This window comes from Triticum aestivum, chromosome 4D (genome assembly GCF_018294505.1).
Source record: "Triticum aestivum cultivar Chinese Spring chromosome 4D, IWGSC CS RefSeq v2.1, whole genome shotgun sequence".
Taxonomy (NCBI): Eukaryota; Viridiplantae; Streptophyta; class Magnoliopsida; order Poales; family Poaceae; genus Triticum; species Triticum aestivum.
Window position 1 is genome coordinate 414,472,179 of NC_057805.1, and position 20,661 is coordinate 414,492,839.

Sequence of the window (20,661 nt, forward strand, 5' to 3'; positions counted from 1 at the left end):
TCCGCTCATCTGCTGGACGAGGAAGCGGTAGCTCGCCATGTTCGCGTCCTTGGCGTCCCAATCGCCAGATGATTGCTGGACCACTAAGTCGGAGTCGCCGTAGCACAGGATCCGGCGTATGCCGAGCTCTTTGGCTAGCCGGAGCCCATGTACGAGCGCCTCGTACTCGGCCACGTTGTTGGAGGCGGCGAAGTGGATCTGCAGCGTGTACTTGAGCTTGTCGCCTTTGGGAGAGGTGAGGACGATGCCGGCTCCCAAGCCGGTGCGCATCTTGGACCCGTCAAAGTGCATCCGCCAATGGGTAGAGTCGGGAGCCGGCGGTAAGTACTGGGTCTCGGCCCAGTCGACGAGGAAGTCGGCCAATGCTTGCGACTTGATGGCGGTGCGGGGTTGATAGAAGATCGTGTAGGGCGCCAAGGCAATGGCCCATTTGGCCACCCGGCCGGATGCATCCCGGCTGCCTATGATCTCGGCGAGCGGGGCAGTGCACACGACCGTGATGGGGTGCTCTTGGAAGTAGGGCTTCAATTTCTTGGCAGCGAAGTACACCCCATAGCACATCTTCTGGTAGTGCGGGTAGTTTTGCTTTGAGCTGGATAGTACTTCGCTGAGATAGTAGACCGGCCTCTGGACCAGCTGGGCTCGGCCTTCCTCCGGGCGCTGGACCACAACAACAGTGCTGACGACTCGGCTTGTCGCGGCGATGTAGAGGAGCATGGGCTCCTTCTCAGTCGGCGCGGCCAGGACAGGCGGAGTGGTCAACATTTTCTTCAACTCATGGAAGGCTTGGTCGGCTTGATCATTCCACTCAAAGTGAGTGGACTTCTTCATGAGTCGGTACAGGGGGAGGGCCTTCTCTCCTAGTCGGCTGATAAAACGGTTCAGGGAGGCTAAGCAGCCAGTGAACTTCTGCACATCTCGCAGCTTGGTGGGTATCTCCATCCTCTCGATGGCCTTGATCTTGACAGGGTTGCACTCAATGCCGCGTTCGGAGACCAGGAAGCCTAGCAGCTGGCCGGCTGGTACTCCGAACACGCACTTCTCGGGGTTGAGCTTGATCTGGAATCGGCGCAAGTTGGCAAATGTTTCCTTCAGGTCTTCCAGCAAGGTACCGCGCTTCTCTGTCTTCACCACAATGTCGTCTACGTAGACGTGGGCATTTCTGCCGAGTTGTTTCAAGAGACATTTCTGCATGCAACGCTGAAAAGTGGCACCGGCGTTTCTCAAGCCGAATGTCATTGTCAGGTAGCAGAAAGCTCCAAAGGGTGTGATGAAGGCAGTCTTCAGGCGGTCAGCTGGGTCCAACTTGATCTGATGATACCCTGAGTATGCATCCAAAAACACAACAGCTCGCATCCGGCTGTAGAGTCTATCACTTGGTCAATCCGTGGCAAAGCAAACGGATCCTTTGGGCAGGCCTTGTTCAAGCTTGTGTAGTCTATACACATGCGCCACTTGTTATTCTTCTTCAAAACCAGAACTGGATTGGCAAGCCATTCTGGAAAGAACACTTCCATGATGAAGCCGGCTGCAAGGAGCCGGGCTATCTCTTCTCCCACGATTCTTCGCTTCTCTTCTGATAGTCGGCGGAGGGGTTGCTTGACCGGCTTCGCATCAGCTCGGACATGTAATTTGTGCTCGGCGAAATCCTTCGGGACACCCGGCATGTCCTTTGGGGACCATGCAAAGATGTCTCGATTCTCACGGAGGAAGTCGGCGAGCTCGCCTTCCTATTTACTGTCCAAGTTCGCCCCAATCACGGCGAACCTCTCCGGGTGCTCCGGGTCTAGAGGTATCTTCTTCGTCTCTTTGGCAGGCTGGAAGGAGCCCTGCGCATCACAGTCCTTGGGGTTGGGGGACAAGGTCGGCTGCTTGCCGGCCATGGCCACAACCCGTTCCAGCATCTTCTTCTCTTCCGCCACCACGAGGGACTCGGCCAGCCGGCTGCTGGCCATGGCACACTCGATGGACTTCTTGTAGTCGCCGGCTACCGTGATGATCCCCTTCGAGCTCGGCATCTTCATCTTCAGGTAGGCATAGTGGGGCACAGCCATGAACTTGGCCAAAGCAGGTCGGCCAAGCAGTGCATGATAGGGGCTCTCCAGGTCCACCACCTCGAACCATATTGCTTCCCGGCGGAAAGTGATCTTTGTCTCCGAAGAGAACATCCATCTTGATCTTGCCGATTGGAGAGCAAGATAGGCCGGGTACGATACCATGGAAGACAGTGCGGCTCGGCATGAGCTGCTTTGCTTTGATGTTCAGCTTGTCCATGGTGTCGCGGTACAGTATGTTGATACTGCTTCCGCCGTCTATCAGGACGCGGGAAAATCTGGCAGCTCGCCTCTCCGTCGCAAGGGTGACGTCCAAGACCATAGCATAGGAGCCAGGCGAAGGCATCACCTCTGGGTGGTCGGCCTGGCTCCAGCTGATGGGCTTTTCCGACCAATGCATGAACTCGGCGGTGCTAGAGGCGACTGCGTTTACTTCTTGGTGTTGCCGGCGTCGGCTGCGCTTGTCGTCGACTTGACTCGTGAAGACGACGTAGGCGTCGTGCGCTTCGGGGAACTCGTCTTGGATGGCGCCGACTGCCGGCCGGGCCGCCGGCTGCTGGGGAGCTGGAGGCGGCGGGCCGGGAGGCGGAGGCGGCACTATCCCTTCGCCCTTGGTGATGCGGGTGAGCCAGTGGCATTTCTGTGTTGTATGGTTGGACGGCTTCGCGCCGCTGTGGAACTTGCAGGGGGCATCGAGTGCTTGTTCGTAGGAGAAGGACGGCTGCCAGGGCGGCCGGCCTCCCTTCTTCTTGGGAGCGGGCCGCTCCTCGGGCTGCTCGTCTTCAATGTGGCCACCTGCCGACTGGAGGAAGTCGGCATGGGGCCCTTGCGCTTGTGGTCGTTCTGGTAGGGGCGCCGGTTGGGGTCGCCAGCCGGCTGCTTGGGAGCCGGAGCGACTACCTTCCCCGAGGCGTCCACTCGGAGCTCGGTCTTCATGGAGGAGTCGGCAGTGGCGTACTTGTCGGCGATGACGAGTAGCTCGTCGAGGGTGGCGGGCTCGTCGCAGAGGAGTCGGTGCTTGAGGAGGGTGCCCTCTCGGCACCCGGCAGTGAAGTACTCGATGGCCTGGACCTCATGCACTCCCTCGCAGGAGTTGCGGAGCTCGGCCCATCGCGTGAGGTAGTCGCGGGTCGACTCGTTGGGCCCTTGGACGCAGAGGGAGAGCTGGCGAGGCTTGGGAGGCCGCTTGTAGGTGCTGGTGAAGTTGCGGACGAAAACCTCGGTGAAGTCCAGCCAGCTGTTGATGCTGTAGGGCTTGAGGCTGTTGAGCCATGTGCGCGCCGTGCCCTGCAGCATCAGGGGGACGTACTTCACGGCAACGCGCCGGTTGCCGTTGGCGATGCTGACGGCTGTGGAGTAGTCGATGAGCCAATCTTCCGGCTTCACCGAGCCGTTGTACTTGGGCGTGTCTCTGGGGAGCGAGAACCCTTTGGGGAAGGGCTCGTCGCGGATGCGGGGGCCAAAGCATGGCGGGCCGACATCGTCTTCTTCTTCTAACGCCAGGGACCGAGCAAGGCGGTCGATCCTGTGGCGGGCGTCACTCTCGCCGACTCCTTCTCGGCGGCCGAGTCGGTCGCCAAGAGTCGGATGTGTGATGGGCGGCGGAGTGAGGCGTCTTTCTCTTCGAGGCGGGGGAGGAGGCAGGTTTCCCTGATGTTCAACCGCCCGAGGGCGGCCTTCCGCGTCGCGCTCGATAGTGATGCGGGTCCGGCTGCGGCTGGCAGCCGGCTCCTTGTCTTTCTTCTGGCGCGTGCCGCTCGCAGTCGGCGAGCGGGACGTCGCGGCGTGCTCCCGGCGCGGGGGATGGCTATCAGCTCGGGCGCCGGCTTCGTGCCGTTCTGCAGCCGCGTCGATCAGCTGCTGGATCCGTCTTGTCATGTAGGGGAGCTCATCGGCTCCCAGCCCATTGAGCTCCTCTGCTGCCGCCTGAGCGGCTCGCAGATTCTCGAGCGGGGTGGCGTAGACGGGGCGATCTGCGCCCAGCATGCTGGCAACGGCTGCGCCGCGCTTCTGGACGAAGCCGGCTCGGCTCGGGCCGCTCGGCGGCGGCGTCCCGAAGGCGGCGCGGTCGACTTCGCGCTGGTGGGCCTCGGTGAGGCGTCTCATCGAGGCTATCTTCTTGCTCTCCGTGATGAGGGCAAGACGGCGTGCCTCCAGGGTCTCGGCGTCGGCGTCGGCCGGGAGGGGGATGGAGAGGTCGTGCATCGCTGCTTGCTGAGCGTCGCGGGCGCTCCCGCCCGAGTTGGAGACGTGGCTGATGACCAGCACTTCGGTGACAGCGCTGCTGCCGCTGTCAGCTCGAGGGAGTGGGTCGTCGAAGACCACCACGTCGGAGGGGTAGGCGTCGAGCGACGCGGTGTCGGAGTCGATGAGCATCGGGTCGGTGGAGCCGACAGACTCCATGTCCGCAGCAGGCTCGCTGGAGACGTGAAGTTGGTCGAGGAGGCTGACGAGGCGGCTCTCGGGGTAGTCGGTGCCTGCGTCGGACGCAGGCTCGTCGGAGATGCGAGTCTCGCCGAGCAGATCGGCGAGGCGGCTCGCTGCGCAGGCGTCGTCGACGCCTTGCAGCGCGTCGGGGCAAGCGCCATCGGGCGCAGCAGGCTGGCTGCGCTCGCGGGGAAGGAAGAAGGTTCCCGTCCAGAACAGGTCTCCGGACGACGGTGCACCTGGCCCCACGGTGGGCGCCAAATGTCGGGTGGTTGGTGCGACATATGCCAAAGGATGGCTTATCATTGTGGGAGCCAATAAAACGTCGCCGGTGCCTGGAAACGGGATGAGGCGAAGACATGCACGCCGGCGAATCTTACCCAGGTTCGGGGCTCTCCGAGGAGATAACACCCCTAGTCCTGCTCTGCGGGGTCTCCGCATGATCACTAGCTCGATAAAGAGTAGCTACAATCGCTCCTAGAGCTGTTGGGATCAAGGGAGAAGAAGAACAAGGCTAGCTCTTGCTTCTCTCTATCTATGGTGTGTGTGTGTGCTATGCTTGGAAGCCAAACATGCAGAGGTGCCAACCAGAAGCCAACTATGCTCAGTGGCCAACTATGCTTGGGTCGAACCCTTTGCATGGGTGCTCCGGGGGGTTTATATAGGCCTACCCCCCGGGGGTACAATGGTAATCCGACTGGGAACTGGCCCCAGCCGTCAGTGTCTACGCCTGCCGGCTTCTCCGCCGGCTGGTGGGTCCCGCCGGCTGCCGGTTACTTGGTCGACAGGCCGGCCCCACCGCCTAGGGCTTTGTCGGCGGCTGCTTACTGTAGCCGCGCCTCTGATGATGAGGGCTTTGTCGAGGTGAGCATGGCTACAGTGGGCCGCCTCGGGGGCTATCACTGTAGCCTCACCTCGTCTTGTCTCCTTAATGGGGCTCCTGCTTCGAGGAAGGGAGTTGCCGGCTTCTGGAGGCCGGCTATGCTCCTGGCCGACTAGGAAAGGCCGGGCCGCCTTCACGCCTCCCTCTGGCTGAAGGGGCCCGCAGTCCTTGGGCCGTGCAGGAGTGGGTCGTGGATGACGTCGTAGCTGGCGTGGCTACAGTGCCCGGCCGCACGGGAGACATCCCTCCCGTACGGCCTCCTGTAGCCATGCCTGCCTCGGGCTTCGGGGGTCGTGGGCCGCACTGTGGCCATGCCCCGTCAGGTCGTCGTTATGTAGGGGCGGTTGTGGTCTCGGCCGGCTTCTAGGAGTCGGCGTTTCTCTTGGCCGGCTTCTTGGAGTCGGTGAGGCTGGGTCGCCTTCCGGGAGTCGGCTTTAGTGGTAGCCGGCCCGGGAAGGCGGCCCAAATGCTTGGAGTGCTTGAAGGCCCAAAGGCCTGATAAATTTTCTGAAGAGCCAGGGGTAGCCGGCTTGGCTACCCGTGGCCACTTACTCCGACAATGCAGTCAAAATAGCCAAAACCTCCGAGCACACAAGATCAAAGGTTTCCCTTGGAGAGGCCGTGATGGCTTGATCCGTGCAGGTGCTTAGTTTTTCAATGGTACTAGAACAATGCTCATGAGTTGCAACGCGTGCGTTACTTTGTGATTTACATGTCAATAATAACATGATTGTGTGAATAAATGTTCATTAAATTCTGACTGTGAATTACTTTATATTTTGAAGTTTGGTAAGTAAATTAAAGTGAAATTGATTCAGAATGTAAGTAAATTAAGGTGATTGATTATCATATATATGAAAGGTTGGACGAAGGAGTGGTGGAAAGAAAGGTGAAATGAGAACCTTGGAGCATCTCCAACAGCCGCGCTAAATAAGGGCCACGCCGCAAATTTGCCCATTTTAGCGCGCGCGTAATCGGTAGAGTGGCTCCAGCGGACACGCAATAAGAGTGCGCGCGGCATATAGAGTTGGGCGTGCGGTCCGAATAGCCATTGCGCGCTGTGTATTTGGTGCGCCGGCTTCCGCGCGCCGCACACTCGAGCGCCCGCACCGCACTCTCTCCTCCGCGCCACCTTCGCCCCGCCCGCGCCGCCGCCGGCGAATTGACCCGTTGGACGCCCGCGCCGGCACCCCCCTCACCCCTTCCTACAGCCGCGACCCCTCCGCTGCCGCAGCCGCTGCCGCCGCCGCAAACCCTAGCACGGGCAGCTTTGGCTTCGCCTCCGCTGGAGCTCCTCCAAGCACCGGCATCGCGCGCGGCTTCTTCATGCCGCCACGGATGACCTCGGCGACGGGTGGCGTCGCGCCGGCGCACGCCTTGAAGCCACGTGCCACCCTCTCGAAGCTCCCAAATGCGGCGCGGCCGAAGAAGGGCAAGACATCGGCGAAGAAGAACAAGGCGGCGGACGGCTTTGGCTCCTCGGAGCCGTCGAGGAAGAAGCGCCGGCGAGCTCACCTGTTGAGCCAGCGGCCGACGCGCACAATGTGTTCGAGGAAATGCCCCAAAGGTATAAAATTTTGCAAACTTTTTTGTTGTTGTTATTTTTGAATGCATACATATAGATAGCTTATTTGCATTGTTCTATATACTTTGTAGTGTTAACGATGAGGCATACATGTCAACTATGGGTGTTGGCTCCAACAATTCGCATTGGTCTCAAACCAATGACATGCATTTCGATGACCATGAGTTTGAGGTGGACGAGGATGGTGAGGGCATTTTCGACGCACCGAAAGGAAGAGGGGCAACTACACCAACGAAGAAGACGTCTTGCTATGCAATACTTGGTTGCAAGTGTCGAGGGATCCATCCGTTGGAGGTGATCAAAGTAGAGATGCTTATTGGAACCAGATGAAGGAGCACTTTGATCTACACAACAAGAGTGGAACTGACCGCTCCGCTCGATCTCTTCGCTCCCGGTGGTCGACAATCAACAAGGATTGTCAAAAGTGGGCGGCCGCACAAAAGGCGGTTGACAAGTTGAACCCAAGTGGCACTAATGACGATGGGTAAGTACCATTTCATCCATGTTCATCATGCTTGTTGTTGGTGTTTGTAGTGCTAACTTGTTTTGTTTTTATGTAGTGGAATATTGCACAAAACTTGTTCAAAGGAGAGGAGAAGAGGACCAAGAAGGGGAAGATCAAGAAAGGAAGGCCATTTTCCTTGCCTCATTGCTATGAAGCATTGCAGGATGATGAGAAATGGAAGAAGCGTGTGATGATATGGATTATTTGGATTTGCGCAACAAACGCAAGCGAACAATTGATTTGGATGATGATGATGAGGAGGAGGCATCAAGTGATGATGGCAAGAGGAGCCCCACACCAAATTTGGTTTCATACTCGAAGCCAAAACGACCGGATGGGACCAAGAAAGACGCAAAAGAGAAGAAGAAGAGGAAAGGAGATGATGAGCTCAAAAATGCTATGGAAGCTATTGTGAAGGCAAGAAAAGAAGCCAACGAGGTGAGGAAGATGACAAGGAATCAAGATGCCGCGACCGAGGAGAGGAGGTTGGCGGCCGAGGAGAGGAGGGTGGCGGCCGAGGAGAGGAAGGTGGCATTGGAGGAGAGGAAGGTGGGCATGGAGGAGCGATCTAGATTGTTGGACTGGGAGAAGCATTTGTTCTTCTTGGACACATCTATCCCCAATGAGGCGCAAAAGGAGTATATCAATCTTGCCCGTGAAGAAGTCTTGATCCAAGAAAGAGCCATGATTCGCGCCATGGGTGGCCTTGGCGGCATGGGTCGCGTTGGCCTTGGCGGCATGGGAGGCATGGGTGGCTTCAGAGCTACCATAGGCGGCATGGGTGCCATGGGTGGCTTTGGAGCTATCATGGAGACCGTGGAGGCATGGGTGGCTTCGGAGCACCTCCGGCCGGCATGGCCGGCATGGGAGGCATGGGTGCACCTCCGGGCGCCATGGGCGGAATGTCTTCCAGTGTGCCTCACACACCTCCACATGAAGTTGCCGTTGAAAATCTTGCCAACACCTTCCAAGCTCCACGTGATGATGCGGCGCGCGACAATGAAGAGGAAGAGGAAGAATCGTCTTCGGAGGAGTCGGATGAATCGAAGGAAGATGAGGATGAAGACGAGGACGAGGACGAGGCTTGATTGTTGATGTGCCTTTCGTTGGTGTGAACTTTTGTGTCATGAATTTGGTTTGGATTGTGAACTTTGTTGGATGATGTTGTGGGCATGAATTTGAACTTGGGGGCATGAACTTTTAGTCATCAGCTTGTTTGTGTGATTTAAATTATGCCATGTGTTTTGTTTTGTGATGTTTGAAATTTATTTTGTGTCCAAAATGCAACATATGGCATGCGCCGGCTGCTCACGCGCGCTGCTTGAGCTGCGCGCGCTGCATTTTACCGCGGCTGTTGGAGCCAGCGTTGCCCGCCGCGCCAAACCAGACGATGGGCGCGCTGCAAACTAGTTTTTAACGCGCCGCGCGTTGAGCGGCGGTTGGATTAGAAGATAGTAGAGATAGAGATATATAGAATTTTCTTTTGGGAAAATGTATAGAATTTCCTCCTGGACTATTCATTCTACCACTCCGTTGTTATATTCGTGAGCTGGCACCCCATACATTCGAACAGACACTCCCTCGCTGGCACGATGCCCTCCCAGAGACCCGGTCGGTTGCTTGGATTCGGTCGGCGCCGGAGCGTGGCTGTCAAGGGAGGAATATTCCACACCATTAGGCATAACCTCAGATTACCGGCCACTAAACTACTCGCGCCTGGGGTCGCCTCAGCCGTCACGCTGTGCCGCCTCCCGTTCGTCCAGACGCCGGCGTGCGGCCCAGATCCACCGGCGCACGTCAGTACGTCACGTCGTCGCCGCGCGGGACTGGATCAGGGGAAATAGTAGTAGCACTCCGGCTTCCGGGGGGATCTAGCCAGCGCCAGCGCGCGCCCACGACCGAGTACACGACACGACAGGTGTTGGTGGGGTGGCCCGGCCGAGTACTACCTTTCCCCCTCCGCTTCGCTAGCTCTGCTCTCGGTTGCCGCCGCCACGCGCCCGCCCGCTCAACCGCCGCTCGTCGCCCCTAGTCGCCACAGCCGGCCGCTCACCCGCCGGGACGAGCCCGTCCGGCCGCGAGCTGCCCCGACCCGACCCGGCCCGGCCCGGCGCCTCTGCCGTGTAGCTCTCCTCCTCGGCCCTTGGTGGTAAGGTTAACCGCCCTGATTCCCTGCCAATCTGCTCGAATCCGTCGTTTGGAATAGTCGTCTACTCTATTTGTTTGTTTATTTAATTTACTGCTAGTATTCCCCCAGCACGCGGGAGCTCGCTTTCATGCGATTTGTGTAGTCTGGTTGCAAGTTGCAACATGCATACCTGCTGTTACAGTTTACCCTGTGTCTCGTAATCATTCATACATGGAGATTGTTCAGTTGTTAGCACCAACGTCTTAAAAACCAATTCACAAATTTGTTGCTCATGCATATCCTTGTGTCCTTTCCAGTGACGGGATAACCATAAATTTGGGTGGAATTCACAGTGTACCTGCACGCTGCACGCCATGTCGGCGAGGCGGCATTTCGCTGTGTTCACCACAGCGAGCCTTCCATGGATGACGGGGACTTCCATCAATCCATTGTTCCGGGCAGCTTACCTTGCGAAGGATGGGAGCAGAGACGCCACCTTGGTGATCCCCTGGCTTTCTCTAAGGGACCAAGAGTTGGTTTACCCTACCAAGATTGTGTTCGATTCGCCGTTGGAGCAAGAGGGTTATGTTCGTCGCTGGATTGAGGAGAGGGTCGACTTCAGGCCATCATTCAGCATCAACTTCTACCCTGCTAAGGTATACCAGTTCTTCCAGCTCAATGTGTTCTTAGGATCATCTTATCTTCTCCATGGTTTACTTTGCACAGGTGGTTTCGTTCCAAATATATCTGACTGAAATTGATTACAGTTATAAGAGAACTTTGATCCCTTGCTTGCATAAAGTTAAGTGCAATAGATGATGATTTGTTCTTGCTGGCGGTAGGCCCTGTAGTTGTTGTCATCCATCTGGCAATATGTATATTCTGCCTCACATTTGTAATTTGGTTTCGCTTTGAGGCTATTTGAAAGAGCTTGGCCTTTTCTTATGATGTAGTTTTCTAAAGAAATGAGAAGCATTCTACCTGTTGGGGATATCACAGAATGCATTCCAGATGAAATGGCCGATATTGCTGTTCTAGAGGAGCCCGAGCATCTAAATTGGTACCACCATGGGCGAAGATGGAAAAATAAGTTCAGACAAGTGATAGGTGTGATCCACACAAACTATCTAGCATATGTGAGAAGAGAAAAGAATGGACAAGTGATTGCCTGTTGCCTCAGATATGCAAACACTTGGGTTACCCGAATTTATTGCCACAAGGTAACATCCTGAATATGTGCAGTCAAACCTTCACCTCTGTTATGTAAGACGTGTTATCTCTGTTCATGATGCCTCATTTATCTCAAGAATCAGGACCAAGCATGAATGATTCCTATTCATAATCTTTGTCCATGCATGCCCACATGTATGTCCTTCAGATATAAGATCAACAAAGTTGTGATGAGTTAGCCTTTTTTATCTGTTGACCTCAGTGCAGTGAACGTAGCCATGCTTACTCTATACAATGTTGACCTTATCATGTGAGATTGATATGGATAGAAATAGATATTTAGTCAGAGCCCATAACAAAATGTGCAAAAACTGCCTTGGAAATGCAGAAGAGATAAATATCATCTAACAGAGAATCTCTGCACTACCCGGATGAATCAACAATCTGTAACATAACCTTTATTTTCCGGCAGCCCTGACCCAATAGTTGTTCTTGCTTTAGCTGTATCAACAAATCTTGTACTTTTGTCTATAATTTTGCAAAATATAGTATGCTGGATAATTACCATCTACCGCTGGAACTTTTGACCAACTACTGCACCATATGTTATTTTTTTATAATTTGGATATTGGTTTTAATTGGAATGACTGCGTAGGAGTATGTGGTGAAATGCATACTTTTGGTTATGAGGTATGATGAATAAAAAATAGGCATACTTTCAGGGTGCATTTTGCTTGTTCAAACTTTCCGAACATTTCTATGACATGTTTGATGTTTCATGACATAACAATAGTCAATTAAAAATATAAAATGGAGGTAGCTTGAATTTTCCTGTCTGGATTTTCTTGCTTCCTTTGCCTTCTGCTCCATTACAAATTGTTGAAATTGAGTACCCTGTAATCCATAGAACCCAGAATCATCCTGCCCTGTTCAGCTGAATCTTACAATGCTAACTTTGGCTTACAGATAATCAGACTATCAGGTGCCACTCAAGATTTACCCAAATCTGTTGTATGCAATGTCCATGGTGTGAATCCAAAATTTCTTGAAGTTGGCAGGCTAAAATTGAAGCAGCTGCAGAATGGAGAGGCAGCCTTCACAAAAGGGGCCTACTACATTGGGAAGATGGTGTGGAGTAAGGGTTATAGGGAGCTTCTTGACCTTCTGTCCAAATATCAGAGCAGGTTAAGTGATCTTGAAGTAGATTTATATGGTAGTGGAGAAGATTCAGATGAAATCCGAGAATCTGCAGAGCGCTTAAGTTTGGCTGTAAATGTTCACCCTGGTCGTGATCATGCAGATCCATTATTCCATGAGTAAGTTCTCGTATTTACCAACTAAGTATTTCCTTGCATCTTTCCTATTTTCTATTTATTTATTTTTCTTTTTATTTGAAATCTATATATAGCTATATAGCACTGTGAAGACAATAAGGTTTGTTTCTGTTTCACCCTTTTATCAAGCTTACTGATTTAATCACAACTTGAGCACAAGCTACTGAATCAGGCTGGGGGGGCGGATCTAGAATGCTACTCCCTCAACATCTTATATTATGGGACGGAGGGAATAGATCGTAGGAATGACATAATATATGTTGTTATTTATTTTATTTTCAGGATACAGCTATAGTTTGTGTTATTAAAACTTAAGAGTGAATCACTTTCTTTTCCAACAGCTATAAAGTGTTCATCAACCCCAGCACAACAGATGTGGTCTGCACGACCTCAGCTGAGGCCCTTGCAATGGGAAAAATTGTTATATGTGCCAATCACCCTTCAAATGAGTTCTTCAAGCAGTTCCCCAACTGCCGTATCTACAACAACGATGAAGAGTTTGTACAAGTCACACTGAATGCTCTAGCAGAGCAGCCTACTCCATTAACAGATATGCAGATGTATGACTTGTCGTGGGAGGCAGCAACCGACAGATTCATGGAGGCTGCTGAGATTAACCTTCCTACAGCAGAGCCAAGAATCCAGCAAGCATCCAAGACATACTTCCCCACTTTTCTAAGGACTCGTAAACTGAAGCAAAGTTTGGAGGATGCATCAGTATACCTGCACCAAGCACTCTCAGGGCTGGAGGTCACCCGTTGCGCCTTTGGTGCTGTTCCAAAGACGCTGCAACCCGATGAGCAGCTGCGCAAAGATCTTGGCTTGGCTTCTCCCCCAAAGAGAAAAAAGCAGAAACAAAAGCTGATGACGTGACACTGCAAGTTCGGCCCCGAGCTCCTAGTTGAATTGCATATTTGCCATGCGTGTACATTGTTCAAAAATATGGATGAGTTAGTGGTTTTTGTTTCATTAATATCGACTCCGACGGCTGTGTGCAAGGTAGGGTACAATGTAATGTAGATTGGGTGTTTTTGTGTGAGGGGGAAATAGTCTGCCGAGAGTGTTGTAATTCTGGCATCGGCGTGCGCTTTTCTTCGGTTCTGTGTGAGGTTTGTTGTTTGGCACATTTTTGTCATCCTCCATGTACATTATTCCACGACCTGGAAGAGTTGGTGGCGCCTTTTCCAATTTTTATTTACTTGGATGACTCTGTGTGAGGTACAATGGTGCATTATTTGCTTGTCTTGGGAGTGGGAAATATAGTGTGTTGAATATAACTCTGGCATCGGCCTGAGCTTCTTCAGGTCTTTGTGAGGTCTTTTTATACCCAACCTGCCCCGTATGTGTTAGCATGGTGGAATTTCTGCACAAACTGATGGACTAGCACGGAGATGATGAGATTGCCAGCTACTTAGGCAAAGTATAATATAGAAGTTATACTCTGTATTTCATAGAGGTTTACAGTAGTTGTGTGAATGTGTGGTATTATTTGAAAATGTCGAACAATTAGTGTTCTTTTCACATTTGTCCAGTCACATGAAGCATTACAAAATGAGATTGCAAGCAGCTACTTACAGAAAGCATTATAAAATGTTGTCTGCAACAGAAGAGGCTACAAAGACCACCAAAGATCCACACATGAGGCCTCGCATAGCAAATTACGTGACTACTACCCATGTCGACGAACTCTCGGACCAAACTGAAGAAGACTATCTGTCGTAACTAAACTGAAGAAGACGATCTGACGATGTATAAACGGCAAAAGTCGCGAGACTGTAAATCATCCGCTAAGGTCTTTCAATGGCGTGTCCACGTCGAAGTCATTTGAACTGAATCTACTCTGTTTTGTGGACTTTCTTATCGATTTTGTACTCCATATACAAACACTTTACCGCGACGTAGGACGTAGCGATGGCATGGAAAAGAATCATAAGCCTATTTGAGCCCACTGAAGAGGTCTCGGCGCTCGAAGAGAAGCACCCAGGTCTTGCTGGAGCCACCGGTGCTGCTGTGGCCGACGGCCGTCGTCGCAGTCTTGCCGATGCGGCCACCGTCGCCTCTGCTGCCGACGACTTTGGCGAACTCGGTGGCGCAGCTCTTCCCCAAGCTTGAGCCGAGACGAGCCCTCAACGTTGGTTTCCACTTGGGAGTTGGGAGACGTGCGCCTGGGTGAAATCGAAGAGCTCTAGCTACCTGCCGCTCCGCAATGCACAATGCGTTTGGTGCATAGCTAGCTTATTCCACCCCAGTCTGGATCGTAAAAACTCTTTTATCTCTTACAGTCAAGCTCAAAACTGACAGCCAGTTGTCCAGCATGTAGATAGGCACTTGTTCGACGCAACATGATCCTGATAGGCCTTTGGATCGGAGTAGGCTAGTAGATCCGGTGAACCTACCTTGTCCAGTAGCAGATGAACTCGAGCTGGAGGCCATCATGGTGCTGGGGCGCACGGCGGTGGCAGAGAGTAGGCGAGGTGGAACTTCCCATGAGCACCGCGCTAACCCTAGATCGGTAGGGATTGTAGGTGGGGATTGTGGCAGCGATTAACCTCGTGAATAGCGCCCCGGCCCCCACCTCTGTTTATATAGCGCGGGTCACAGGGGCCCACCAACCATGGTTTGGTTGGGCGCCCCCGATCAGGGCGCGAGTCAAGGGCCCGTTCGACCCGTTGGGCTCGAACGGGAGAGAGATCAACCTAACATTCTCCCCCTTGATCTCAACTTTACTTTTAACTTTATACTTTCTAGTTTATCTGTTTCATCACATATTGGTACATAGAGCATGTTTCATCGTCACGGCTTAATTGCCGTTAGAATCATACAACTACAACATACGTTATGTTCAGAAACAAATTCTGTTCCTTTTGGGCCTATCCAGGAATCATAAGGCTTTCCCTTAAACCCATGCCGGCTAAGTGTTCCTTGAACACATTGGGTGGTAAGCCTTTCGTTAGCGGATCCGCAAGCATATCCTTTGTCCTTATATGCTCGAGACTTATAGTTTGATCCTGGATTTTATCTTTCACAACATAATACCTTATCTCTATTGTTTTGGCAGCATTACTCGACTTGTTGTTGTGAGCGTAAAATACCGCGGGCTGGTTGTCGCAGTACATCTTTAGTGGTTTGTGAATACAATCTACCACTTGCAAGTCGGGTACAAATTTCTTTAGCCATATCGCCTGCCCCGTGGCTTCGAAGCATGCTATGAATTCTGCATACATCGTGGATGATGCAACTATCGACTGTTTGGAGCTTTTCCACGAAATAGCTCCCCCAGCGAGGGTGAATATGTATCCTGACGTGGATTTTCTATCATCTCTGTCCCCCGCAAAATCTGCGTCTGAATACCCTTTTATCTCTAGGGAATCACTTCTCCTGTATATTAGCATGTAGTCCTTCGTGCCTTGCGCATAACGCAATGCTTTCTTTACCATCTTCCAGTGCTCTAGGCCTGGATTCTCTTGATATCTACCGAGTACCCCGGTGATAAAAGCTAAGTCAGGGCGAGTGCACACTTGTGCATACTGTAAGCTGCCAACTGCCGAAGCATATGGTACTGCTTTCATTTGATCGATCTCATACTGGTTCTTGGGACATTGAAATTTCCCAAAACTATCGCCCTTGACTATTGGAGCAGGTGTGGCTTTACTCGCATGCATATTATACTTTTTAAGAACCTTTTCTAAATATGCTTGCTGAGATAGTCCTAAGACTGCATTGTTCCTATCTCGGTGAATTTCTATGCCCAAAACATATGATGCTTCACCAAGATCTGTTATGTCAAAATTTGAGGATAAGTATTTCTTTGTTTCTTGTAGTAGACTAACATCACTACTAGCAAGCAGGATATCATCCACATACAAGATTAGGAAAATATATTTCCCATTTTTAAACATTGCATAAATGCAATTATCCTCAATATTTTCTTTAAATCCAAAACTTTTAATCGTTTGATTAAACTTTAGATACCACTGCCGAGAGGCTTGTCTTAATCCATAAATGGATTTCTTCAGGCGGCATCCCATATTTTCCTTGCCTTCCATGATAAAACCCTTGGGTTGTTTCATGCAGACCTTTTCTTTTAAATCACCATTCAGAAATGCCGTCTTAACGTCCATTTGATGTAACTCTAAATCAAAATGAGCAACTAATGCCATTATGATTCTGAAGGAATCCTTACATGAGACTGGAGAAAATGTCTCATTGTAATCTATCCCTTCTCTTTGTGTAAATCCTTTTGCCACGAGTCGTGCTTTATACTTTTCTATATTCCCTTTAGAGTCATACTTAATTTTGTAGACCCATTTACAGCCTACTGTTTTGGCTCCTTTGGGAATTTCCTGTAAGTCCCAAACATCTTTGGAACTCATCGATTTCATCTCGTCTTCCATTGCCTTCATCCACTTCGATGAATGAGGGCTTCTCATGGCTTCTTCATATGAGGTGGGATCTTTTTCCATATGAACCATTTCTGTGTTATAAACTTTAAAGTCAGTAGAAATAGCTGACTTTCTTGGTCTTGTAGACCTTCTAAGGGCCTCAGTTTCTGGCACATTTTGTGCGTCAACTTCCGGCACTTCTTCTAAATTTTGCTGTTGCACCTCCCTTTCATGCTCAACAACGGGTTCAGTCGGCTCCTGACGAACAGGTTCCGGGTCTTCCCCCATAGCTGTCATGGGTGGAGTTGCAACTGGTAGTGAGAAAAATGGCTCCTGAATCATCGGATTAGGTGCATGCACCCTCTTCTCCTCAAGATCAATTTTCCGAGCTACCAAGCTCCCCCTCATCATTTCGTCCTCTAAGAAGACTGCATATCTCGTTTCTACAAACTTTGTATATCTATCAGGGCAGTAGAAACGAAAACCTTTTGATCTGTCTAGATAGCCAATGAAGTGGCAACTTACTGTTTTGGGATCTAACTTTGCAATGTTTGGATTAAACATTTTGGCCTCAGCAGGGCACCCCCACACCCTAAAGTATTGTAGGGAGGGCATCCTTCCTGTCCATAGCTCGTACGGTGTTTTGGGCACCGACTTGCTTGGTACTCTATTGAGAATGTGAATGGCGGTTTTAAGCGCCTCCATCCATAATCCCAATGGCAAGTTGGAATAACTCATCATGCTGCGCACCATATCCATAAGGGTACGGTTGCGCCTTTCAGCTACTCCATTTTGCTGAGGCTCGCCCGGCATTCAATACTGGGCTACTATGCCAGTCTCCTACAAGAACTTCGCAAAAGGTCCAGGGACTTGGCCATATGGAGTGTGTCGACCGTAGTACTCTCCCCCACGGCCAGACCTTACTATCTTTATTCTGTTATCGTGCTGATTTTCAACTTCAGCTTTGAATATTTTAAATTTATCCAACGCTTCCGATCTTTCTTTGATTGGATAAATATAACCATAGCGAGAGTAATCATCTGTGAATGTGATGAACGAGTCATATCCATCCACACTTTTCACCGGAAATGGTCCACAAATATCAGTGTGAATGATTTCCAGTGTGCCTGTGCTATGGATTGCACCTTTTTTGATTTGTTTTACGTACTTTCCTTTAATGCAATCTATGCATTGTTCTAAGTCTGAAAATTCTAACGGAGGAAGAATTTCACTTTTGACTAATCTTTCTATTCTCCCCTTCGAAATATGGCCCAAGCGACAGTGCCATAATTTCGATGAGTCAAATGTTCTTTTTCTTTTCTTTTGTTCTTTATTCGACGCAGAAACATGTTCTTTCACATTGCAAACGGAATAAACTTTTTCACGAAGTGATAACAAATAAAGCTCATCATGTAGTAAAGCATCACCCACATAAGCATTATTTAACCAAATGGCACACTTGCCATGTCCAAAATAACACTCATAATTATCTTTGTCCAAGCAAGAAACACTTATTAAGTTTCTATGACATGATGGAACAAATAAAACATCTCTAAGTAGAAGATTGAATCCATCAGCTAACTCCAAGGAGATATCACCGACAGCTTCAACTTCTGCTTCAACTCCGTTCGCCACTTCAATGCGTCTTTTGCTTCTTAGCGTAGTCCGCGTCGAATGGAATCCCTGTAAAGAATTTGCAACATGAACAGTTGCTCCTGAGTCAATCCACCAAGTGGATTTTGAAAACTGTGCATACAGGGATTCATTGACAAATGAAACTATATTGTTACCTCTTTTTGCCATGATCGACTTTAGCCAAACAGTGGAGACAAGTGTCTTTGTCCACTGAGAAAGGCTGTTGCTGACGCTGATGCTGATAGGAAACTTTTCCTTGTGGCTTTGAAGGAGAACTTTTGTTGTTTAGATTGTAATTCTTTCTTTTGTGACCCTGCACATAGTTGAGTGTACCATCATGTGAGGCTTTGAGTCTCTCCTCTTCTTGAACACACATTGCTATTGTCTTTTCAACGTCCCATGTTCCAGGTGACATATTATAGTTCACAACAAAAGTTTCAAACTCCTTCGGCAATGAAGCCATGACAAGGTGGACCAGGAGCGCTGGTTTGATCTCCAGATCCGCATCCATGGGTTTGAGCTTTGCTGCCATATTGCTCATCCTGAGGATGTGCTCTCTTATGCCATGACTACCACCTGTGTATTTTTCTGTCACCAGTTGCTCTAACACCTGGGTGGCATATATCTTTGAAGAGCCAATAAACTGGCTCTTTATCTTTGAGAGCAACTCCCCTGCGGAAGTGCACTCTGCAATGGAGTCCACAATGGCGCTCTCAATGGTGTTCTTTATAAAGGCCATGCATTTTTTATTTGCATTGACCCACTTTTGATTATCTATGAGGTAGGACTGCTCCAAAGGAGCATAGTCCCCTTTCTTTTTAGCCCATGCAGCATCATCATCAGTAGCCTCTCTTACTGGCTCTGTGGGTCTAACCGGCTGTGGTTTCTCCATAACCCAGTCAAGATCAGCACAAACAAACGCCAGTTCAACTTTCTTCCTCCACTCAGTGTGGTTGTCACCTCTGAGTGTCGGAACTTCTTTTAGGCAACTCATCAAGTGAAAGCCTCCTGAAATCACAATTTAAGTGACATCAATATAACAATCATATGTATTAATCTAACGTTGGTCAAATTAAACATATAATTGTCTATGCAATTAAATCTATATTACCGTTGGGCAAAAATTAGAAATAAATGCACCTTTAAATGTCAATAATAAAACATGATCATGTTATTAACAACGTTGGTCATAAAAATAACATAATCATATTTATTTTAATAATCACTTTAACATGCTCTCAAAAACTTAATACTATGTAAACTTTTATTTTCTTTGTAAAAGAGCATTAATTATTTACGCAGCGGAAAAACATGAATAAAAATTCACGAACTTTTTACCTTTTACAGAAACTTTTCTATGACCGAATATAAAATCATGAACTTTATTAAAAAAATTTATAAAATTCATGAACATTTATTTTCCGAAAAATTTCCATTTGCATTTTCAGAAACTTTTTCTGTCACTTTTCTATTTTCTAGACAAAATTTTCGTTGAAAAAAAAATTGCATAGGAAAGCTATTTAAAATCTGCCCAGAAACTGGACTAGAACTATTAAAAAACGAAAAAGGAAAACTGCTGCACAGCCGGCCTCGGCCTAGCTCGCGCGGCTGCTGGCCTCGGCCCAGCGCGCGCGGCGGCGCCCGCAGCTGGCGGCCTCCGTTGCAAGCAGCTACTTACAGAAAGCATTATAAAATGTTGTCTGCAACAGAAGAGGCTACAAAGACCACCAAAGATCCACACATGAGGCCTCGCATAGCAAATTACGTGACTACTACCCATGTCGACGAACTCTCGGACCAAACTGAAGAAGACTATCTGTCGTAACTAAACTGAAGAAGACGATCTGACGATGTATAAACGGCAAAAATCGCGAGACTGTAAATCATCCGCTAAGGTCTTTCAATGGCGTGTCCACGTCGAAGTCATTTGAACTGAATCTACTCTGTTTTGTGGACTTTCTTATCGATTTTGTACTCCATATACAAACACTTTACCGCGACGTAGGACGTAGCGATGGCATGGAAAAGAATCATAAGCCTATTTGAGCCCACTGAAGAGGTCTCGGCGCTCGAAGAGAAGCACCCAGGTCTTGCTGGAGCCACCGGTGCTGCTGTGGCCGACGGCCGTCGTCGCAGTCTTGCCGATGCGGCCACCGTCGCCTCTGCTGCCGACGACTTTGGCGAACTCGGTGGCGCAGCTCTTCCCCAAGCTTGAGCCGAGACGAGCCCTCAACGTTGGTTTCCACTTGGGAGTTGGGAGACGTGCGCCTGGGTGAAATCGAAGAGCTCTAGCTACCTGCCACTGACCGCAATGCACAATGCGTTTGGTGGCTAGCTTATTCCACCCCAGTCTGGCATCGTAAAAACTCTTTTATCTCTTACAGTCAAGCTCAAAACTGACAGCCAGTTGTCCAGCATGTAGATAGGCACTTGTTCGACGCAACATGATCCATGCTCTAGCCCCCTGCCGTGCGTGAGACAGAAAACGGTCGCCTTTTAAGCGGCTGGACAGATGATAGAGATAGATGGAGATAGCTAGAGATAGACAGGTCGACACG

General features: G+C 50.2%; 1 protein-coding gene across 2 annotated transcripts; it reads left to right on the top strand.

Annotated features, from left to right (window-relative positions):
- Nucleotides 1–9,168: 9,168 nt before the first annotated feature.
- LOC123098248 (digalactosyldiacylglycerol synthase 2, chloroplastic) lies at nucleotides 9,169–13,280 on the top strand. 2 transcript variants are annotated; one of them, XM_044520188.1, is made up of 5 exons: nucleotides 9,169–9,603; nucleotides 9,936–10,238; nucleotides 10,536–10,802; nucleotides 11,719–12,068; nucleotides 12,428–13,280. In XM_044520188.1, the coding sequence occupies exons 2-5, from the start codon at nucleotides 9,957–9,959 to the stop codon at nucleotides 12,957–12,959; spliced, it is 1,431 nt and encodes a 476-aa protein (XP_044376123.1). In that variant the 5' UTR covers nucleotides 9,169–9,603; nucleotides 9,936–9,956; the 3' UTR covers nucleotides 12,960–13,280. The 2 variants fall into 2 exon arrangements, with proteins under 2 accessions (XP_044376123.1, XP_044376121.1); XM_044520186.1 differs by having other exon boundaries at nucleotides 9,170–9,603; nucleotides 9,900–10,238.
- Nucleotides 13,281–20,661: the final 7,381 nt, after the last annotated feature.

Excerpts from the sequence above, each read along its gene's own strand:
- LOC123098248 (XM_044520188.1), top strand. The coding sequence starts at position 9,957 with ATGTCGGCGAGGCGGCATTTCGCTGTGTTCACCACAGCGAGCCTTCCA. Across the intron at positions 10,803-11,718 it reads CCCGAATTTATTGCCACAAG|ATAATCAGACTATCAGGTGC; the intron begins GTAACATCCTGA and ends TTTGGCTTACAG. Across the intron at positions 12,069-12,427 it reads GCAGATCCATTATTCCATGA|CTATAAAGTGTTCATCAACC; the intron begins GTAAGTTCTCGT and ends CTTTTCCAACAG.